The 16,361-nt window shown below is 41.2% G+C and overlaps 3 protein-coding genes across 9 annotated transcripts in view; 2 read left to right on the top strand and 1 right to left on the bottom strand.

Annotated features, from left to right (window-relative positions):
* Window positions 1-32: 32 nt before the first annotated feature.
* Window positions 33-3,418, bottom strand: LOC105700106. The gene is made up of 8 exons (XM_012425702.2): window positions 2,744-3,418; window positions 2,169-2,672; window positions 1,858-2,063; window positions 1,696-1,769; window positions 1,516-1,627; window positions 1,380-1,442; window positions 1,106-1,260; window positions 33-908 (listed from the first exon to the last, which is right to left on the bottom strand). Exons 1-8 carry the CDS (start codon window positions 2,943-2,945, stop codon window positions 776-778), a joined length of 1,449 nt encoding a protein of 482 aa, XP_012281125.1. The 5' UTR covers window positions 2,946-3,418; the 3' UTR covers window positions 33-775.
* Window positions 3,419-3,867: 449 nt separating this feature from the next.
* On the top strand, window positions 3,868-11,779 carry LOC105700101. Of its 5 annotated transcripts, none has more exons than XR_002762157.1 (15): window positions 3,874-4,456; window positions 5,042-5,237; window positions 5,317-5,682; window positions 5,988-6,231; window positions 6,316-6,476; window positions 6,550-6,800; window positions 6,879-7,064; window positions 8,955-9,172; window positions 9,231-9,305; window positions 9,369-9,660; window positions 9,737-9,883; window positions 9,959-10,245; window positions 10,319-10,411; window positions 10,475-10,853; window positions 10,926-11,779. XR_002762157.1 is itself a non-coding variant. In XM_012425689.2 (15 exons), exons 3-15 carry the CDS (start codon window positions 5,047-5,049, stop codon window positions 10,598-10,600), a joined length of 2,637 nt encoding a protein of 878 aa, XP_012281112.1. In that variant the 5' UTR covers window positions 3,874-4,029; window positions 4,104-4,456; window positions 5,042-5,046; the 3' UTR covers window positions 10,601-11,779. The 5 variants fall into 5 exon arrangements, 4 of the variants coding, with proteins under 4 accessions (XP_023287834.1, XP_023287833.1, XP_012281112.1 ...); XM_012425689.2 differs by having other exon boundaries at window positions 3,874-4,029; window positions 4,104-4,456; window positions 10,475-11,779; XM_023432066.1 differs by having other exon boundaries at window positions 3,868-4,456; window positions 9,779-9,883; window positions 10,475-11,779.
* Window positions 11,780-12,366: 587 nt separating this feature from the next.
* Window positions 12,367-16,361, top strand: part of LOC105700102 (peroxisomal leader peptide-processing protease) — a 69,331-nt gene continuing 65,336 nt past the window's right edge. For all 3 annotated transcript variants that reach the window (XM_012425692.2, XM_012425694.2, XM_012425691.2), the window contains exon 1: window positions 12,367-12,736. The gene's annotated coding sequence lies outside the window, so the exon portion shown is untranslated. The remainder of the gene's footprint in view (window positions 12,737-16,361) is intronic.

Genomic DNA, 16,361 nt, shown 5'->3' with positions numbered 1-16,361 from the left:
TACAACATTTCTCGTTTTATCTAACAATGGAATAAAGTGAAGTGTGACAATATATTTATTCGGAAATAGATCACTCTTTGGGTAGGAAATAACAGGCACACATTAATAGATACATGTTACGCGAGTGTAGTTATATAAAAAACAACTTTGAATAAGTATTCAGGTAATTAATTTATTTCTTCTCACTTTTCGCATTGTCGGCGCAGAATACTGTCTCTCATTACCCTGCGCTATTGGCATGACACTGGTTTCCCATTCGTGCAGGACCACCGTACCCTATTAATGTAGATTCAGAGATGATCGGCTAAGGAAATATATCTGAGGCTTCAAAAATATACAGCTGTAACAATTGGTGAAGTTGCGAATGACAAGCTGCGCTTTCACGAACTTTCGGGACATTTATCAGACCTATTGTCCGAACATTAACGTCGAGACACAATCTTTGCAAGTCGGAAGACTGGTCTTGACGATGATTGACATGTAAAAAACTAACATTCGTTAGTTGTTCGTTTGAGTGTCTCTTTTATGTGATCGAATACCCTCGTATTCTCAGTTACTTTGTATTACACGGACCTCGAGCACCCCGTATAATTAACGAATAGAAAAATATAACAAATAAGTTATAAATAACATGTCTCACAGTGTGAAAGAGTCAAAGCTGTTTTCCGGGAAAACGCGATATCCAACGACGTGCCGAGATTTTGAGGAACTTGCCGCGGCGGATCTAGCAGGGCGCATACATGACGCTAAAGGAAAAGCAGGACAAACGGAACATTTACAATGCTGGCCCGGCGGCATTATCCTCGTCGAAGTCCGATACAAAGTCTTTGGTGCGATCTTCTATCCTGTCGACGTTTTCTAAAGCTGAAGCGAGGACTCTTAAGTTATCCACACCAGACATTAATTGCCTGTAAAAGAAAATATATTACTTGTGAGTATTTATGATAAAACATGGATCAGGAAAGACATAACACTTTCCATCGTTCAACAACTGTCAATGTATACATACGTGCTTTTCAATCGTTTTTAAATCGCGAATTATATTAGGTATTGAAATCGGATATTAGTTACAGATTTATCTACATGTAATATGAGTATACCATACCTTAACGATACTTCTGCACTAGACGCAGCTGATCGCAAATCAGTTGCCAGTCTTCTTATCCTTCTGTCTAAATTAACAGAACCGCTGTAATTAGAACTGGCACCCATGTCCCCCCTGAGTTCTCTGTTCTCCGCACGTAGCATTGATATTTCTGTCTAAATACAACGTTAAATTATTCACTCCGAAAATCCACTGCTAAACAGTATAAACCAAATTAATTCACGACGAAATGAAGTAATGAATCTATTTATGTACAATTAGTATTTGAACATACCATTAATACTTTTAATTCTTGCTTCAGAGCCGTTACGGTGTTCTCTGCACTAACAGCTCTCTTCTGTAAAAGATCAAATCTTTAATACTTTATTGTAATGTGTATAAACTTAGCACATGATGTTTTTCTTTCATACCGTGCTACGTTTCAAATTGTCTTCTACTTGTTCCATAGCCTTTTCCAGATGTGCAGTTTCTTCGAAAACTACAGCTTTTCTAGATGCCAGTTCTACTTCTAACAACTGTATTCTGTAATACCCATTCACATTAAAATGCATGCATTACAGAAAATTACTTAATTATATCATATCAAGTACCTCCTTGATCTTTTTTCCAGTTGTCTATGAGCAGCCTCCAATTCCTGGCGTAGCCTTTCATTTTCCAAAACTAACTAAGAAAAGAATATTCATAATCATATAAAATTAGGACATAGAAAAAATGTTATTGCTGTGGATCTGCCTCTGAGAAAATATACACACCCGTCGGTCGATAGGCTCCGGTGCAGCAGGACCAGGTCCTGCATCAGATGGTGGAGGTACTCTGCTTCGAATAGGTCCATCACTTAAGAAGTCTGGTAACGACTTGGTGATATTAGTTGCATTATTTGGTGGACAACTCCAAGCTGCCGCCCCAGCATCGTTAGGATCGGATTCACTAGGTCCCAAGGGTAGGTTATACATAAGCCCTGTAAGTTAATTTCAATCTCTTACTAACAGTCCTAATATAGGAGCAATCACGAGGGATCTTATTACATAACGTATTCAATATAGTTTAAATATCAAGTGATCACCAAATGATTTCAGGCGTTCGGCTGGTTCATCATTGGGCCTATCAAATGTAGGAAGGTCCAAGGGACCTGGATGATTTGTATTTGGCATAGAACGTTCTCTCTCCCTTCTAACCAAACTTCCGGTAAGATCAAACGGAAGGTCATCAAGAACACTCGATTGTCCCTTCTCTGGCTCGCTACGATGCCGAGGTTTTCGTGTCTCCATGCTATTAAGGGCAAAATCTGGGAGATTTTCAATGTCGACGATAGGTTGAGCAACGGCATCGTGATTCAAGTAACACTGTTCAATAACCAAATGGTCTTGTACAAAGTCTGGCAGTTCTGTGGGATTTCTAGCGTAAACTCCACTCTCGCTGTCAAGACTGCTAGGCTCGGGACTCGTGTTAGCAAGCGGAGAGTACACCTTTGGTCTGGCTCCAGTTAGCTGATAATTCGTCGACGGATCATTTTTTAAAAAGTGTTTAAAGCTGAACGGATTCTCGTCTCGACGGGGCAATTTGGTACCTGTGACATAATTATTATTGTATAGAGACCTTTAACGGGTACCATTGTCAAGGGGCAGGGTCGTACTGAACCTGTCGATTGGTCGGTTCTAACACGGTTTGTGTTGGCTCCCTTCGACGATCTTCCTGCAGGTTCAAGGCCACGTGCTTTTTCCGCATCGTCAGAGACTGAGAACGAAGACGGCGAGGGCGTCCTGGCGGCTTCTTCGGAGCTGTCTGTCATATGGTTTGCCAAAGGTCGAGACGGCTCGTCCCTTTCACCGTTGTCTGCCATCGTTGACGACGCCGCCGTTTCCGGAGAACCGTTCTATCACGGCCTCTCGCTTCTTTGCTCTGACTAGCGTTTTGACGTCTGTCAGAAAAGACTCATGAGCGCTGCCTCCTCTCCCGTCCTTTAATTAAAAAGAATCGGAGAGGAGAGCGAGCATGGTCGGAGAGACGCAAGGGTATCGCTAGCAGAAACTGTACCCTATAGAAGGGCTCAGAATTTTTTCCCCGATTTACTCTCGGTTACGGCACTTGAGAATATGTCCAATGTCTTTCTCCTATCGTTTTTTAATTCGGTTGAGAGACATAGTATCGTCACTAGTTGAACGAGCTGTTTTGTTGATAAAAACACAGTAAAAGTAGCGTGAAACTGGGTACCAGTTAGTACCACTTCTATATACGTCGCTGGCTGTTGCTGACCTTAGACGATAAATATCTAGACCTCGCATAGCAGTGGAAGGGGTAACTTGAATATCACATGAACCACGTGTGCCGACGGCACTCGGCTCAATCAGATTTTAGACCATATATTTATCTAGACGTCTTGCAATGGAAGGGGTTAACGAAAGTACCACGTGTCCCGACAACTCATCATACAGTTAAAACCATTCTGGTTACCGAAAATCTTGGAGTGGGAGGTCATTGCGAGGTCTAGATATACGTGGTCTAAGGTTGCTACAGTTTTGAATAGGCTTCGAATGGAGAAAACACGAGATGGAATGCAGCTACATTTTCCTCCATCGATATACAGGTCGCTTAACGAACAATTGGAATTTCTTTCTGTAAAAAATATGCTTATCTTGCTGCAATTGTCGATTAATCCCATCTGCTATCTACAAAATCATAAGAAACATATTAAGGAATGGTTGGGGGCACCTACACGTAACTCGCGCCGATGGTGCCGCCATCATCCGACCGGGGAGCGAAGTCTATCCATATTTCCCAATTATCAGGTCCCTCCAACTCAGCAAAAATTTAAATTTCCTCAATTCTTCGCCATAGATTCACTGCTTATGCGTGATGTGCACCACTTGACATCCCACACGCATTCCTACACGCATTTACCACATTGGGTAACAGTGTGTGCACGCGTATGCAGTTGGCCAATTCCCCTACTCCGTTTGCCGCGTTTTTGTTCCTATTTTACGTTACTGTTTCGTTACAGATCGGCGTGGCTCTGTCAGGGCGGCCAGGGACACGGGAGATTGCTTCGGGCGCAAGGAAAAGAGCTGCTCCGCAAGTCGGATATTCTTGTATAATCTCGCGAAAGGCATTCGGAGTAGAAGCGAAATTGTGAGTCATCGTTAAAAATCGGTCGCGCGTGCGTGTGTATTAAGTGACTGCATTCGGTGGTAAGACGCGTCGATGTTGACATATTACAGACTGAGATGCGACGCATTCCTACGCCTTGCTATAACGCGAATCGTATTTTCTTGATTGCACCTCGATCTGTGTGAGTGCTCTCAACTTATTACGATATATAAGCGACGATCTTACACCTACGCAAACGCGACTACGGTAAGCTCCTTATTTATAGAAGACGTCACGTTACAGAGGCGGGTATTGCGCTTTTGTAGCATGTGTTTTTAGCTCCACAGTAGTACTATAACGATCAGATAGTACTCCTTTGACATGCCGATTAATGTTTATTTAAGTGTCAATGGAAATATTATTTCACTCGTATGAACCCTAAATCTTTTCTTATTTTACTTGAGGAATTTAGAGTAAATGGATGCAGTCATAAAAAGCAACATCACTGGATTTAGAAAGCATCCATTATTGCGTAAAATACTGGACGAAGGTTTTTGGTTTCGGAATGCCGAGGGAGGTTTCTTTTGAGATTTAGGAATTTAGGGATCCACAGGGTCGAGGGAGAGGTAAAACTGGAAAGGGGAGAGAATAAGCAATGGGAGCTGTTTTTATACTTCGAGGTGGCTGCTATTTTTAGATCTTCCCAAATGTATGACCCCGGTAATGGGTAGGGTCTAATACGGCATCCTATATAGCTTCAATGTAAAATTACTTTGTTAGAAATCAAATCGTGGAAATAGGGGTAACTCAACTGTCTTATTAGTAGTTCGATTTAGGATATAATATTTGCAGTTAACATGGAGGCGGAGCAGCATCATTATGAGTTACGCAGCAGGAGTAGGTCACGTTCGGAAACGCCTCAGGTATTGAGTCGTGAAATTCAGGAATCGGAGTCCATGGAGCATCATTACTCTTTAAGAAGTAAAAGCCGAGAGCGATCTCTTACACCTGGACATATCAATTCTCGAAGATCCAGTTCAAAATCTTTGTATGCATTCGTTTAAAATGGAGAATATAACTTACTTGACACTAGTTCATAAACTTCTTTTAATCATTTGGTATTATAGGCCCGTAAGTACCACCAAGGTTTCCGATAAGAATATGGAACCTATCGTAGAGCAGAAAGAAGAAGTTGTTCCATTGGAGGCTTCTTCTGAAAATAAAAGTCATTTGCAAGATTCTTCTTCAGCTTCTGCTAAGAAAATTGAACGTCGCTCCGAGCGTCAACGAGTTAGAAGGCAGATATTTGCTAATGGACAAAGTGAAGTTAAAGAAAACATTGTTAATAGCAAATTGGAGCGCAAGAGGAAAAGCGTTACTCCAAAACGAACTCTCACAAGTGATTACTCTTCAGAAGAAGGTGAACGCGATGATCCTCCGAAAAGACCAGGCTCTGCTTATGAAATCTATAAGAAAGCTGGAGAATGGTGGAAGTAAGTTCAATTTAATCTTGATTATATTGTTTAATATTAGGTGTTTGATGTAGCACACTTGTATAAATCAGTAATAGGCACGGTTACCGAACATGATATACTTCGACTGAGAATGTATTCAAACTAAGCTGACCTTAAGTTGATCTTCATTGTGTGATTATTATGAAAACTGTAACTGAATTTAGTCATACTTGGCATTATATATTTAGAAGGTCACTGGTCTTATCAAGGAGTTGGTTATATCACAGAGTAATTCTTGCACAAAGAGCAATAAGTTTCTTTAAATTATAATTGATTTGTTGTAGCGTTTTTCCCAAGACAGATTATACATATTCACGGCATTCTCAATGTCGCTATGAAATTGCACCAGGCATTTTGGCAATGCCAAATATGTCTCGATGCTCAATCCATTCGGACAGTAGTAGTACTCTTGGTAGTGGTGGATCATTTAGTCAACAAAGTTTGAATCCATCACAAACAGTGGACAGTTTGACAGGAAGTTTTGTGGATACGACAGATACTGGTGACATTAATCAACAAGATCTTATGGTTAGTATTTCCACTTTTATTATCTGTTTGTTTCTCGACATATACTAAAATCCCTCAATTTCTTAATTTTATTTCACTGTATAGTTTCTCGATCGAGATTCCCGTCTTTCTTCAAGTTCTCATAAAACGGAAAGTGGTGCACATACCACGATGTACAAGACAACGCACGTTGAACATTACAAAACCCGTCGGGAGGTAATTTATGCAGATTCAGGAAACCCCTATCCTGAAATAAAAGGAGGAAGGTTAGTATACATAAGAGAAAAAAGAAAATGAAATTTGTGGATTGAGACTTATCCTTATATTGAAACTGTACAGTTATACATGGCGGAACAATTCTTTGGTGGAATCTCTCAATCGTAAACTTGGACGTGTAACCCAACTTGATTCCGATGCAGAACTGGATGAAGCTGTCACAGTAAGGACACGTATCGATAAAAAATGGAAGATCACTGAATGGATTCAAGAAACGACGAGGACATGGTTCTTTAAAGTACTTGAAGTAGTTGGTTTAAGAGAAGGGAGAAGTAAGCGGTATGACATCAATCACGATTATCGAACTTATCAAGGTAGGCTCTCATCAATTGTATAAATTTTGTTAAATGAACAGATAGAACAACATATCTAATTTATATTTTGTTCCCCAGAGTCTAGATGGACAAAGGTGCGAAAGCCAGTGGATCGTATGTTACAGTATGTCTATCTATTACTGATGAAAATAATTCTCTGGGATTCCTGGTTATTAAATCGAGCATCCAGTGTCAGAGAACGAATACATAATCAGCATCCTAAAATCCTTTGGCTCCTTATGCTGCCACCTATTCTCTTAGCCGGTGAGTCACTCTTTAAATAAATATTACGATGACTTGATATCATTCATGAACCTTTCTTGAAACCTCGGGTTTCATATTTCTGAACAGGGTGTTACGAGGTCTCAACCTGAAAACTTCAAAAGATAACTAAGCCTAGTGTGGCCTTTATCTTTTATCTGTTTCAGGCACTTACGTCTTACAAAAGTATAACCATACTAATTTGAACTCTCTGCAGAATGTTTATAAAGACTTGCCAGATATAACTTACAACGCCATTAACGATATTAGTAATTTAACGTTAATTGAGTACCATCATTTGATAAAATACATTTCAAGTATTCAAAACTTTACCCTGCCCCAATTTGGCAGTATGAACGTGTCTTGGCCTGTGCTACCTAACATTGGCTGGAATGTTACTTGGCGATAATTCTACAAATGTTAAATTAGGCTAGGGAGTAATTTTAAGAGTATCGTAATATTATTTTCCATCTACTTCTGCGCAACTAATACGAATGTTTTTTTCGTTTATATCCGGATACATCAGAAACGTAGTGCGTTTTGGTTCGTGGTCCATATACCAGATATCGACAATGGTGAATTCTGCTAAATGAATAAATAGTATGATTTTAGAATGCTTATAGGATAATTATAAGCACAATCTGAATTCTGCCGATTTTTTATGGTTCTACTTTTAGATTTCAGTATAATAATCACCATTCCTTATTTTTGATAGAATTATAACATCTGAGAGAAAAACTTTTAAAGATTAATCCAAAAAGGAATTGGATTGTTATTTTTATTAATACATTCATGATTACTGTATGTATTTTTGCGTGTCAAATGTAGTAGAATAATTTGGATTAACTTTTATTTATCAATATATCAGTTGCAGTTACTAATAATTTAATTTTATATTTCGGATTAATGTAGTCTTATATTTTGCCAGGGATTTAGGATAATATGTGTTTCATTATAAACGCAATATGGAAATATGTTAATTTACTCGTATGTATCATACGTATAGGTATTTTTGTTTTAATTAGAATTTATTTTGTGGTAATTAAAATTTCTAACAGTGGGGTACAATCATTTAAAAGTCGACAATGCTGCTTTTCTCCGTGATTAATATATATGTTATACGTTTATTTAGTACGTCAATTTTATTTACATTATAATGCCCGTGAAATATCTAATGTATTAATTGTGTAATGCATTGTGTTGACTTTATAACAATATTTTACGTTGGGAATTAACCATGAAACATGTATACAAACGGTGTGACTAATATAATTGAAATTACCATTGTTCGTATACTCAGAATGGTAGGAATTACCTTTAAAGGTAGCACTATTATTTTTTTCTTGAGTACATTTTACTTTATTCTTTCCTCATACATGGACTCAAGCACGTTCATACTACATTTAATTGTTCCTGTACACTCGTACGAAACAACTAGCAATAAACATTGGTACAATAAGAGACAATATGAAACGTATGGTGACAGCCCCAGTAACATGTGAAGAGTTTTCAAGTTTTTTGATAACAAAGGGTGCAAAAGGGTTAAAATGGGAGAAGGATAGAGGGAGGTTAACTTTACTGGAGGCAAGTCCGGAGGGTTTCACTTTTGGGGAGTCAGGGACGATTCCAAGGAAAGCCATTTCTGCGGTGAGTTCCTTCGTCTATCCTTCTCTCAGTTACCGTATCGTATCGCAAAGAACTCCACTGGCTACGTCAGTAAATTCATTCCATGCAAACATTTGATCCGAATTGAAAGACAGAGAGAGAGGGGGGAAAAAAAAGTAAAACTCACTGCACGGACCAGTATGGAGTCGATACGGTAACCAGAGAAGGATCATGTACGAACACACTTTTTCTCTTTTTCTGTTATTAATCGGAGCGGAACCATTTCAGGGTGGTGGTTTCTACCGTCTGTATTATCCGCCTTGCCATTTCCCTCCATTGGCAAGGTTCTGGAACCTGTAATAAAGGATGTCGGGATAAACACTGTCAGGAGTGTAAGAAATGATTCCACCGAAAGGTCATCGTTCAGGGACGATGATTTAAACGTGCTCGTCCAACTGTTGGCAGACAGGATTCAGAAACTAGAAGCTGGTAGCCAAAGGCAAGCGGTAAGAAAGTGTTCAAATTAACCGTCACGTTTAAATGACTCATTTAAATCTTTCACAGGAAATCCTTACTAACGTTAGTCGCATAGCAGATGTGCTGGAGGAAAATAGTAAGAACGTTTGGACGCTTTACAATGTGAGTATATAATTTGTACAGCATTGCGGTACTGGAGGGTAACGTTAATAATTTACTGCTCAGAACAAACTGACCGATCTCGGAGAGAAACTAGAGGAGAAGATTACGAGCCAGGACAAGGCGGATGAAATCAGGGCGATCAAATTCGAGTTGGAATCACTGCGAGAGGACTATTCCCAGCTTAAGTCTTGTTGTAAGGATTCTGCATTAACTCTTGCCGAAAAGGATGTTGAGAAATACCTGGAGCAGTCGGTATCCGGATATTTTGCTAGTGCTAGTGCTAAGGACGAGATAACTAATCTCGTGAAAAATATTCTCAGCGAACAGAGAGATGCCCAGGCGCTGAAGGATAAAGGTTTGTAGAGTCAGTAATGATGTTCAATAGCTAACGAGTGATATTGATATTTATGCAATTGGTGTGATGGCTGTAGAAGTGCAAGAGAAATATGGAAGTCAGAGTGTTGCCAATCTAGGTACGGGATTTGCGGAGGCGGAGATGCGCAGGATAGTCAAGGAAACATTGAAGATATACGACGCTGATAAGACCGGAAAAGCAGATTACGCTCTCGAGTCTGCTGGTGAGATGCCGAGATAGTTAGTGATTACTCAAAATATGAATTTAAGGACCAGTTTAAGACCGTTCATTCTTCTAGGTGGTCAGATCATCAGCACACGTTGCACCCAGCCATATGATATCGGTACACGAGTCTACAAGTTTTTGGGCTATACAATATATTATGGCAGCAATGACCCAAGGACCGTAATACAAGGAAACCCCTTGCAGCCTGGTGTATGTTGGGCGTTTCAAGATTTTCCCGGACATTTGTTAATTAAATTACGGAGCTTCATATATGTAACGGGTTTCACATTGGAGCATGTTCCTAAATCCCTTTTACCGAGCGGGGAAATGAAGAGTGCACCGCGGAAGTTTAATGTCTGGGTAAGTGCACCTCTTGTTATGCAGTTTCTTTAAAATCTCGGTGCTAAAAGAACTCGACGGAAATCGTTTACAGGGCTTTAGGTACGAAACCGATCCGGATCCTGTAATGCTTGGGGACTATGAGTTTGTGGACTCGGACGAGAGCTTACAATATTTCCCTGCCAAGGTAATGTCAATTATTAAACGTTTATAAGTTATTTTTCCTTTAACGAGGGTTTATATTCGTCAGCAGGAAATGGAGTTCTCGGTACCCTATGAATATGTTGAATTGAAGATACACAGTAATCATGGCCAGCTCGAGTACACTTGCCTCTACAGGTTTCGGGTGCATGGTATACCAGTTTCAAAGCCGTGATTGAACCTTTTTGTGGAGGATGCTAGAATTGCCATTTTTCACGATTTATATTTTACGGCTATGAAGTTTCAACCGAAGAGCGTTCTTTGAAATTCGCATGGACGAGAAGAAACGCGCGTTACGTCTTAATATCTCTGTCGTACCTTGTGCCTTTGACTGTGTCGGCCTATATGAGACTCGGTACTAGACGAGGTACCTGTGTATCTGGTCAGGGCAGTGGAATTAAGTGTTCAAGGTGGCCCTAAAATCGAGGGTAATGAATTTTTTGGTAACCGTAATCTCAAGTTCCATCAATGGTCCCTTGATCTATGGACTTTTCTTTTAGAACAATCGGTGGGCTACAGTAGGCATGTGACATAATAGTTTGTAAATGAGAAGCAATGATCTTAAAAATTATGGTTAATGTGCGTTTGTAAAATTAATTCACGGATATTTGCTCTGCTAAGGCGCGACGCGGAGGGTTAACACGTGTACAGCTATTTTTAATTCTAATCAAAAAATTGCATGTAGATAATAAGGTAATAGAAGTATTTTTATACAACAAGATTAAGGGGCCAGACCCTGTTAAGACAGCTCTCATGATTACTGAAATATCACCGGTCCTTATTGTCCAAAAGTTACCCGCTTGTGAATGAAGCATAATACCGTACTAATTAATTAACGATATACCGAGAACAGAGTACAAATTGTGAACAAGTAACGTTCAGTAGACCTAGTGTAAGTATTCTCTTTGAGGTTTCGCCATAGAACAATAGCTTCAAAATGGATGTTTTTGTATAAGACTTGATGTATTCTGTACCTGTAATATGTTCGGGAATGATTTATTCCGGCTTGGCTGAGTGCATTGATTTTATGTATCTGTCGAATTAGGATCAACTCCTTCAAATGTCTTTAAAATCAAATTTTATATAACTTCTACGAGCGGTTAATTAACTGTTCTTGATTGTCTTTTGAATTAAATTGAAGGAATCGGTCTTTAATCGATCGGATACTCGGATGCTTAACCGTGCTTGTTTCAAATGGTGTTCAGCTCGTAAAATGAAATGGAAAAATCAATCTTTTTCAAGCATATATACAGATTTTTTCTAATGTTACCACATCGATCTAAGGAATTATTGTATCTATTTATATAAATTTTTTTAAAGTCTTGTCAGCGCCAATATACATACCGTTACATTTCGTTTTAGCAATGCAGCTTTAAAGAATGCATATTGAAGGTTCAAGATCAAATGACTTTGCCATATTCAAATAGTAATAACTCGTACCAATCACGAACAGCTTCATATTTGCATATCTCTGACATAATTCTATCATTTAAACTCTATTTCTGCCAGAAGATTCTATTGCAGTAATAATCGATATTATTGGTGACAGTTGATTTTATTTTGGTAATGTGCCTTTCACCTTATTTGAGAGAATCTTCTCGTGGAAGTAAATTTAGCAGATGCCAAAGAATAAAGTTGTACGTTTTATTCTGGCAGCCGGTACTTAATTGCTGGACGTATTCTCTCGAAGCACAACATCGTCAGGGAACCATCATATCAAAGTACAACTTGAAAGCCTTTTCTCCTCTTTTAGTGTTGTATCATGACATAATACATAACTATAAACAACGCGCACGCATATAACATGTAGAACTTTAGAGTATGTGAATAAAAGTCCTAAGAATTTGTATTATTTATATACGTTGAACCATTTCATTGTATTGTACACATTATAATATTAATTTACTGGGATAGCATTGTTCTATGTCACTCAGATTTTATTAATAAGAGATATAAATTCATCGTACTCACCATTTGTCTGATTAAATATTTTTAATTAGCTAATTCCATTAGTTCTGTGCAACAAAATACCAGCTTGCAATTAGTAAAAAAGTTAGCGGCGCAGTAAAACGAATTTTTGACCTAACTTTGGAATTCACCTACAGAGCAAGTTATAATTCCTTGTGATCCTAACAGATGGCGCTACCACGTCGTTCCTGGCGGTTCATAGTCCAGTTAATTCGTCGTCCCGCACGTTACATGAAAATAGAGGGAAAAGTGTTTTTGTTTTTCTCACGTGTTTTCACTGCAATTCAAGAAGGATTCTTTTGGCCGGCCAGTTCGCATCGCGGAGTCCATCCACCAGAAATAAGTGAGTTATAAATATAAGCTTAACTATAAAAGATCGCAACTTCTAATTGCCGATTATAACACGGCTGACGCGATTAGGAGCATCGGCGCAGCGTACTGCGCAGGTCAAGTAATGGCCTCCGATCGCGCGATTCTATCTCCTCCATTTGAATTTACCGAACTCGAACGTATTACGTCAAATTCTATTTTATTCTCCTATGTATACTCCCATGTTAGTGAAGCGGGAAGTTTAAAATCCTTGAACGTCGAAATACTTTTTATAAGACTACATTGAAGCATGAAATATAAAGTCGATCGACTCGAGTGCGTTAGACCTAACTCCGGCCTAAAATCAGATCGTATAATATTTCGCGCCTCGGCCAGAGATGAGTTGGGAGATTGCTCATGGGCAGGGTCGTGCGATCGCGTCCTGTGCTGCCCCCCGGTGGAGGATGCGGACGACTACAGCACTTGCCTCCTGTTACCCCTCAGTGGCGGCGCAACACATTGTTCGAGAAAGGTTTACGAAAGATTGACCCCCTCAGGTGCCCCATTCTCGTCATTTTAAACGGCCCGCTTAAGCCGAGAGTCGGTCGGCCTTATTTTCCAGTATTTATGCAGTGTTATGCACCGTGCTCGACACGCCAGGCTGGCTGCAATGTCAATAGGAAAGTGCACTCCACAGCTGCGCGCTCGCGTGCGCGTGGGACGCGGTGTCGCGTTCGCGCGTTATCGCTCACGAGTTCGATTCTTCTTTTAGGGCAACAAGTGTCCAACCGTCGACACATAGTCACGATCCTTCGATTATTAGCGCCGGATGTGAACTTTTTAATCGATCGCCAGACAGATCAAGGTTTATCGCCAGAGGAACGCGCCCATAAATAGGAATCAGATAACGCCGATCGGTGGGAATGAATTAAACCGCTCGTAAGTGATCCCTCCCTTTACGGTACGAATCCCCGACTCTTTTTAATTTCCACGTACGTTTGATTCATGCACATCTGGGCGAGAGGGTAGAGGAAACTTCTGGGAGGAAAGATCCCTAAATACCCGGGGAATTCTACGCGCTAGCGCAGGTCGATAACATCCACGAGGAGCAATAATTCAAGGGAGCTTACTTGATTAACCCGTGTATTCATAAACAAGAATAGATTCAGACATCTGCGTGGACGCATACGCACATACATACATGTACATATACGTGTGCGTATACATCGGCTAGGATAGATATATGTATGATGTATCTCTCGAGGCATAGGCACGCGTGCATACAGCAGTGGGCGCACGCACGGGCGGGTATGCGCGGCAATACATGCATAGATATATTATACATACTGATACACAATTACATATATACGTGCATATACATATGTATACGTATACACCGGTAGAGGTTTGTATTTCACATAGAGACGCACCTGCTCCGCTCAGGTCCTTAGGCTGCGATCGCAACGTCGCCGGGCACGCGACGAGCTCCTCAATGCGGTTACATGTATTTATATGGATTTATATATATGTACTTTATATATATATATATATAAATAAGACGCAGTCGAAACGGCTCGAATAGAAATAAATAAAAGCCACCTGCGGGGGGAGGGGGCCGCGCGTCGCGTGACTGTAAAAGTAAGTAAAATCGTCGTCGTTGCCTGCACGGGTCGGCGTAATTCCACGGGGCGTGCGCGGCCGCGATCGACACCCGCGATTCTACAATAAATCCGCGACTCGCATAAATACCGATCTCGATGAGCTTCCTCGCGTAAGCTCGTGTACTTCCTGTCCACGAAGCGAGCGGCTCCGGTGCACGCAAAACTCGCCCTCGCTCGGGAAGCCTCGACTCGTCGCGCCGCTGCATGTCGCATGTCGCAAGGATACGTTAGGTCGTTGATCGACTTTCTTGAATTTCTTATTACGGATTTTCGTTAGCTTTACCGGTCCAATTGTAATCTACCGACGCCGCGATATGACTTTGGATGCAACAAATGCGCGAGTATCGATTCACACAAAAGCACTTTATTTCGAGCCATTGAACGCCATCGATCACGTGACGTGTCTTTTTGAGAGGACTTAAAAAAAGAAAGATATACACAAAGGTACGGAACAGGTAATCGGTGTCGAGATCTTCGGGTGGATTAAATTCTAGCGAATGTAATCTCGGTGGACTTGATTAACCTGGTGATAAGGTACTGGTCAGTTTTACGGAAGGATCCTTATCTTTACGGCTGCGTACGCGCTGCTGCGGTAGTCGAGCGATGTCTCGGGATTTTTTTTTTCTTTTCTTTTTTTTCCCCTTTTCTTTTGTCGGCCGAAGAGATGCAGCGACGCGAGCGAGGGGGCATCTTTGGGCCGAGGGAAATATATCTCGCCAGGGTTAGGAGACTCGTGGGTATCGGACGAGAATTTTTTCGTGAGCGATCCCGGGAGCACGGCTCGATACAGAAGAGCCATGTCTGGCCCGAGGTTGGTCGAAAGTGCGAAAATGTGAAAATTCGAAGATTCAAAAATGCGAAAATTCGAAAAATGCGAAAATGCGAAAATTCGAAAATACGAAAATATGAAAATACGAAAATTCGAAAATGCGAAGATTCGAAAATGCGAAAATGCGAAAATTCGAAAATTCAAAAATGCGAAAATGCGAAAATCCGACAATAAAAACCGTGCTCCCGAGGTCCTCGCGCTTGCACGCAAAAGTCGAACTACGATCAGTCCGGCGAAGGGAAGAGAGACACAGGCCGGGGAGGGCGGGAGGGGGCAATAGACGGATATCTTCAATACTGACTTTGGAATGATTCGGCTCACTCTCAGCGAGGGATGGGTCCGAACCGATTTTGGGACCCACGGGGCGGCCTGCAATACTGATCGGCACTCCTCGACGAGTGAGGGCCCATCGTGACCCTAGGCAAAGCCTGGTCCACCCAAGCTGACGAGAACGACTCGAAATACGATTGTACGATTTCGAAAATGATCCAGATCCCTGGATCGTCCCAGTTCCGGTCCCATCCCTACTCTCAGCTGGGAATGTACATACGTGTAGCGATCCGCTTGGAGTCCGGCGACACCGTATTTACAGTAACTCTTAAATATACGGACACACGCGCAATCTCATTCTCTCTCTCTCTCTTTCTCTCTTTTTCTCTGCGAGCGAGGACCAGGAGGACGACCCGAGTCCACCGCGACGCGGGTCGGGCCCAATTTCTGGGGCCGCCGTTCTCTCATCGACGTACTGACATTATCCACGTACGTATGTTCGCGCGCTCCACCTATCCCGGAGACACTTCGGAAGGGCCGCAAAAAGAACGGTACGAACGCAACGAAGAAATAAATAAATAATACAGGTACGGGGGGACCTACGGGCCCAAACCTTCGGCCATCGCAGGCCCGACGTACCGCGCGACGTGGCGATTGGGTTAACGCCAATTATCGTAGACACTAGTACAGGATCGGTAGCGGAAGTAATAGTAGCAGTGATGATAATATCAATAATAATTAATAATTAATACTAATAATAAGGATGATAGCGATAATATTAATCATGATAAGAGTAGTTACGACGGGGCTAATGATAATACGCGCAACGGCGCGACGCCTCGTCGGAGATGCGGTACTCCGACCGGCGTCCTTGCCGCGTCGGGGCCCGTCGACGATTC

Source organism: Orussus abietinus, unplaced genomic scaffold, assembly GCF_000612105.2.
Source record: "Orussus abietinus isolate OABI.00-Male unplaced genomic scaffold, Oabi_2.0 scaffold230, whole genome shotgun sequence".
NCBI lineage: Eukaryota > Metazoa > Arthropoda > Insecta > Hymenoptera > Orussidae > Orussus > Orussus abietinus.
This window is presented reverse-complemented; position numbering and strand designations above follow the sequence as displayed.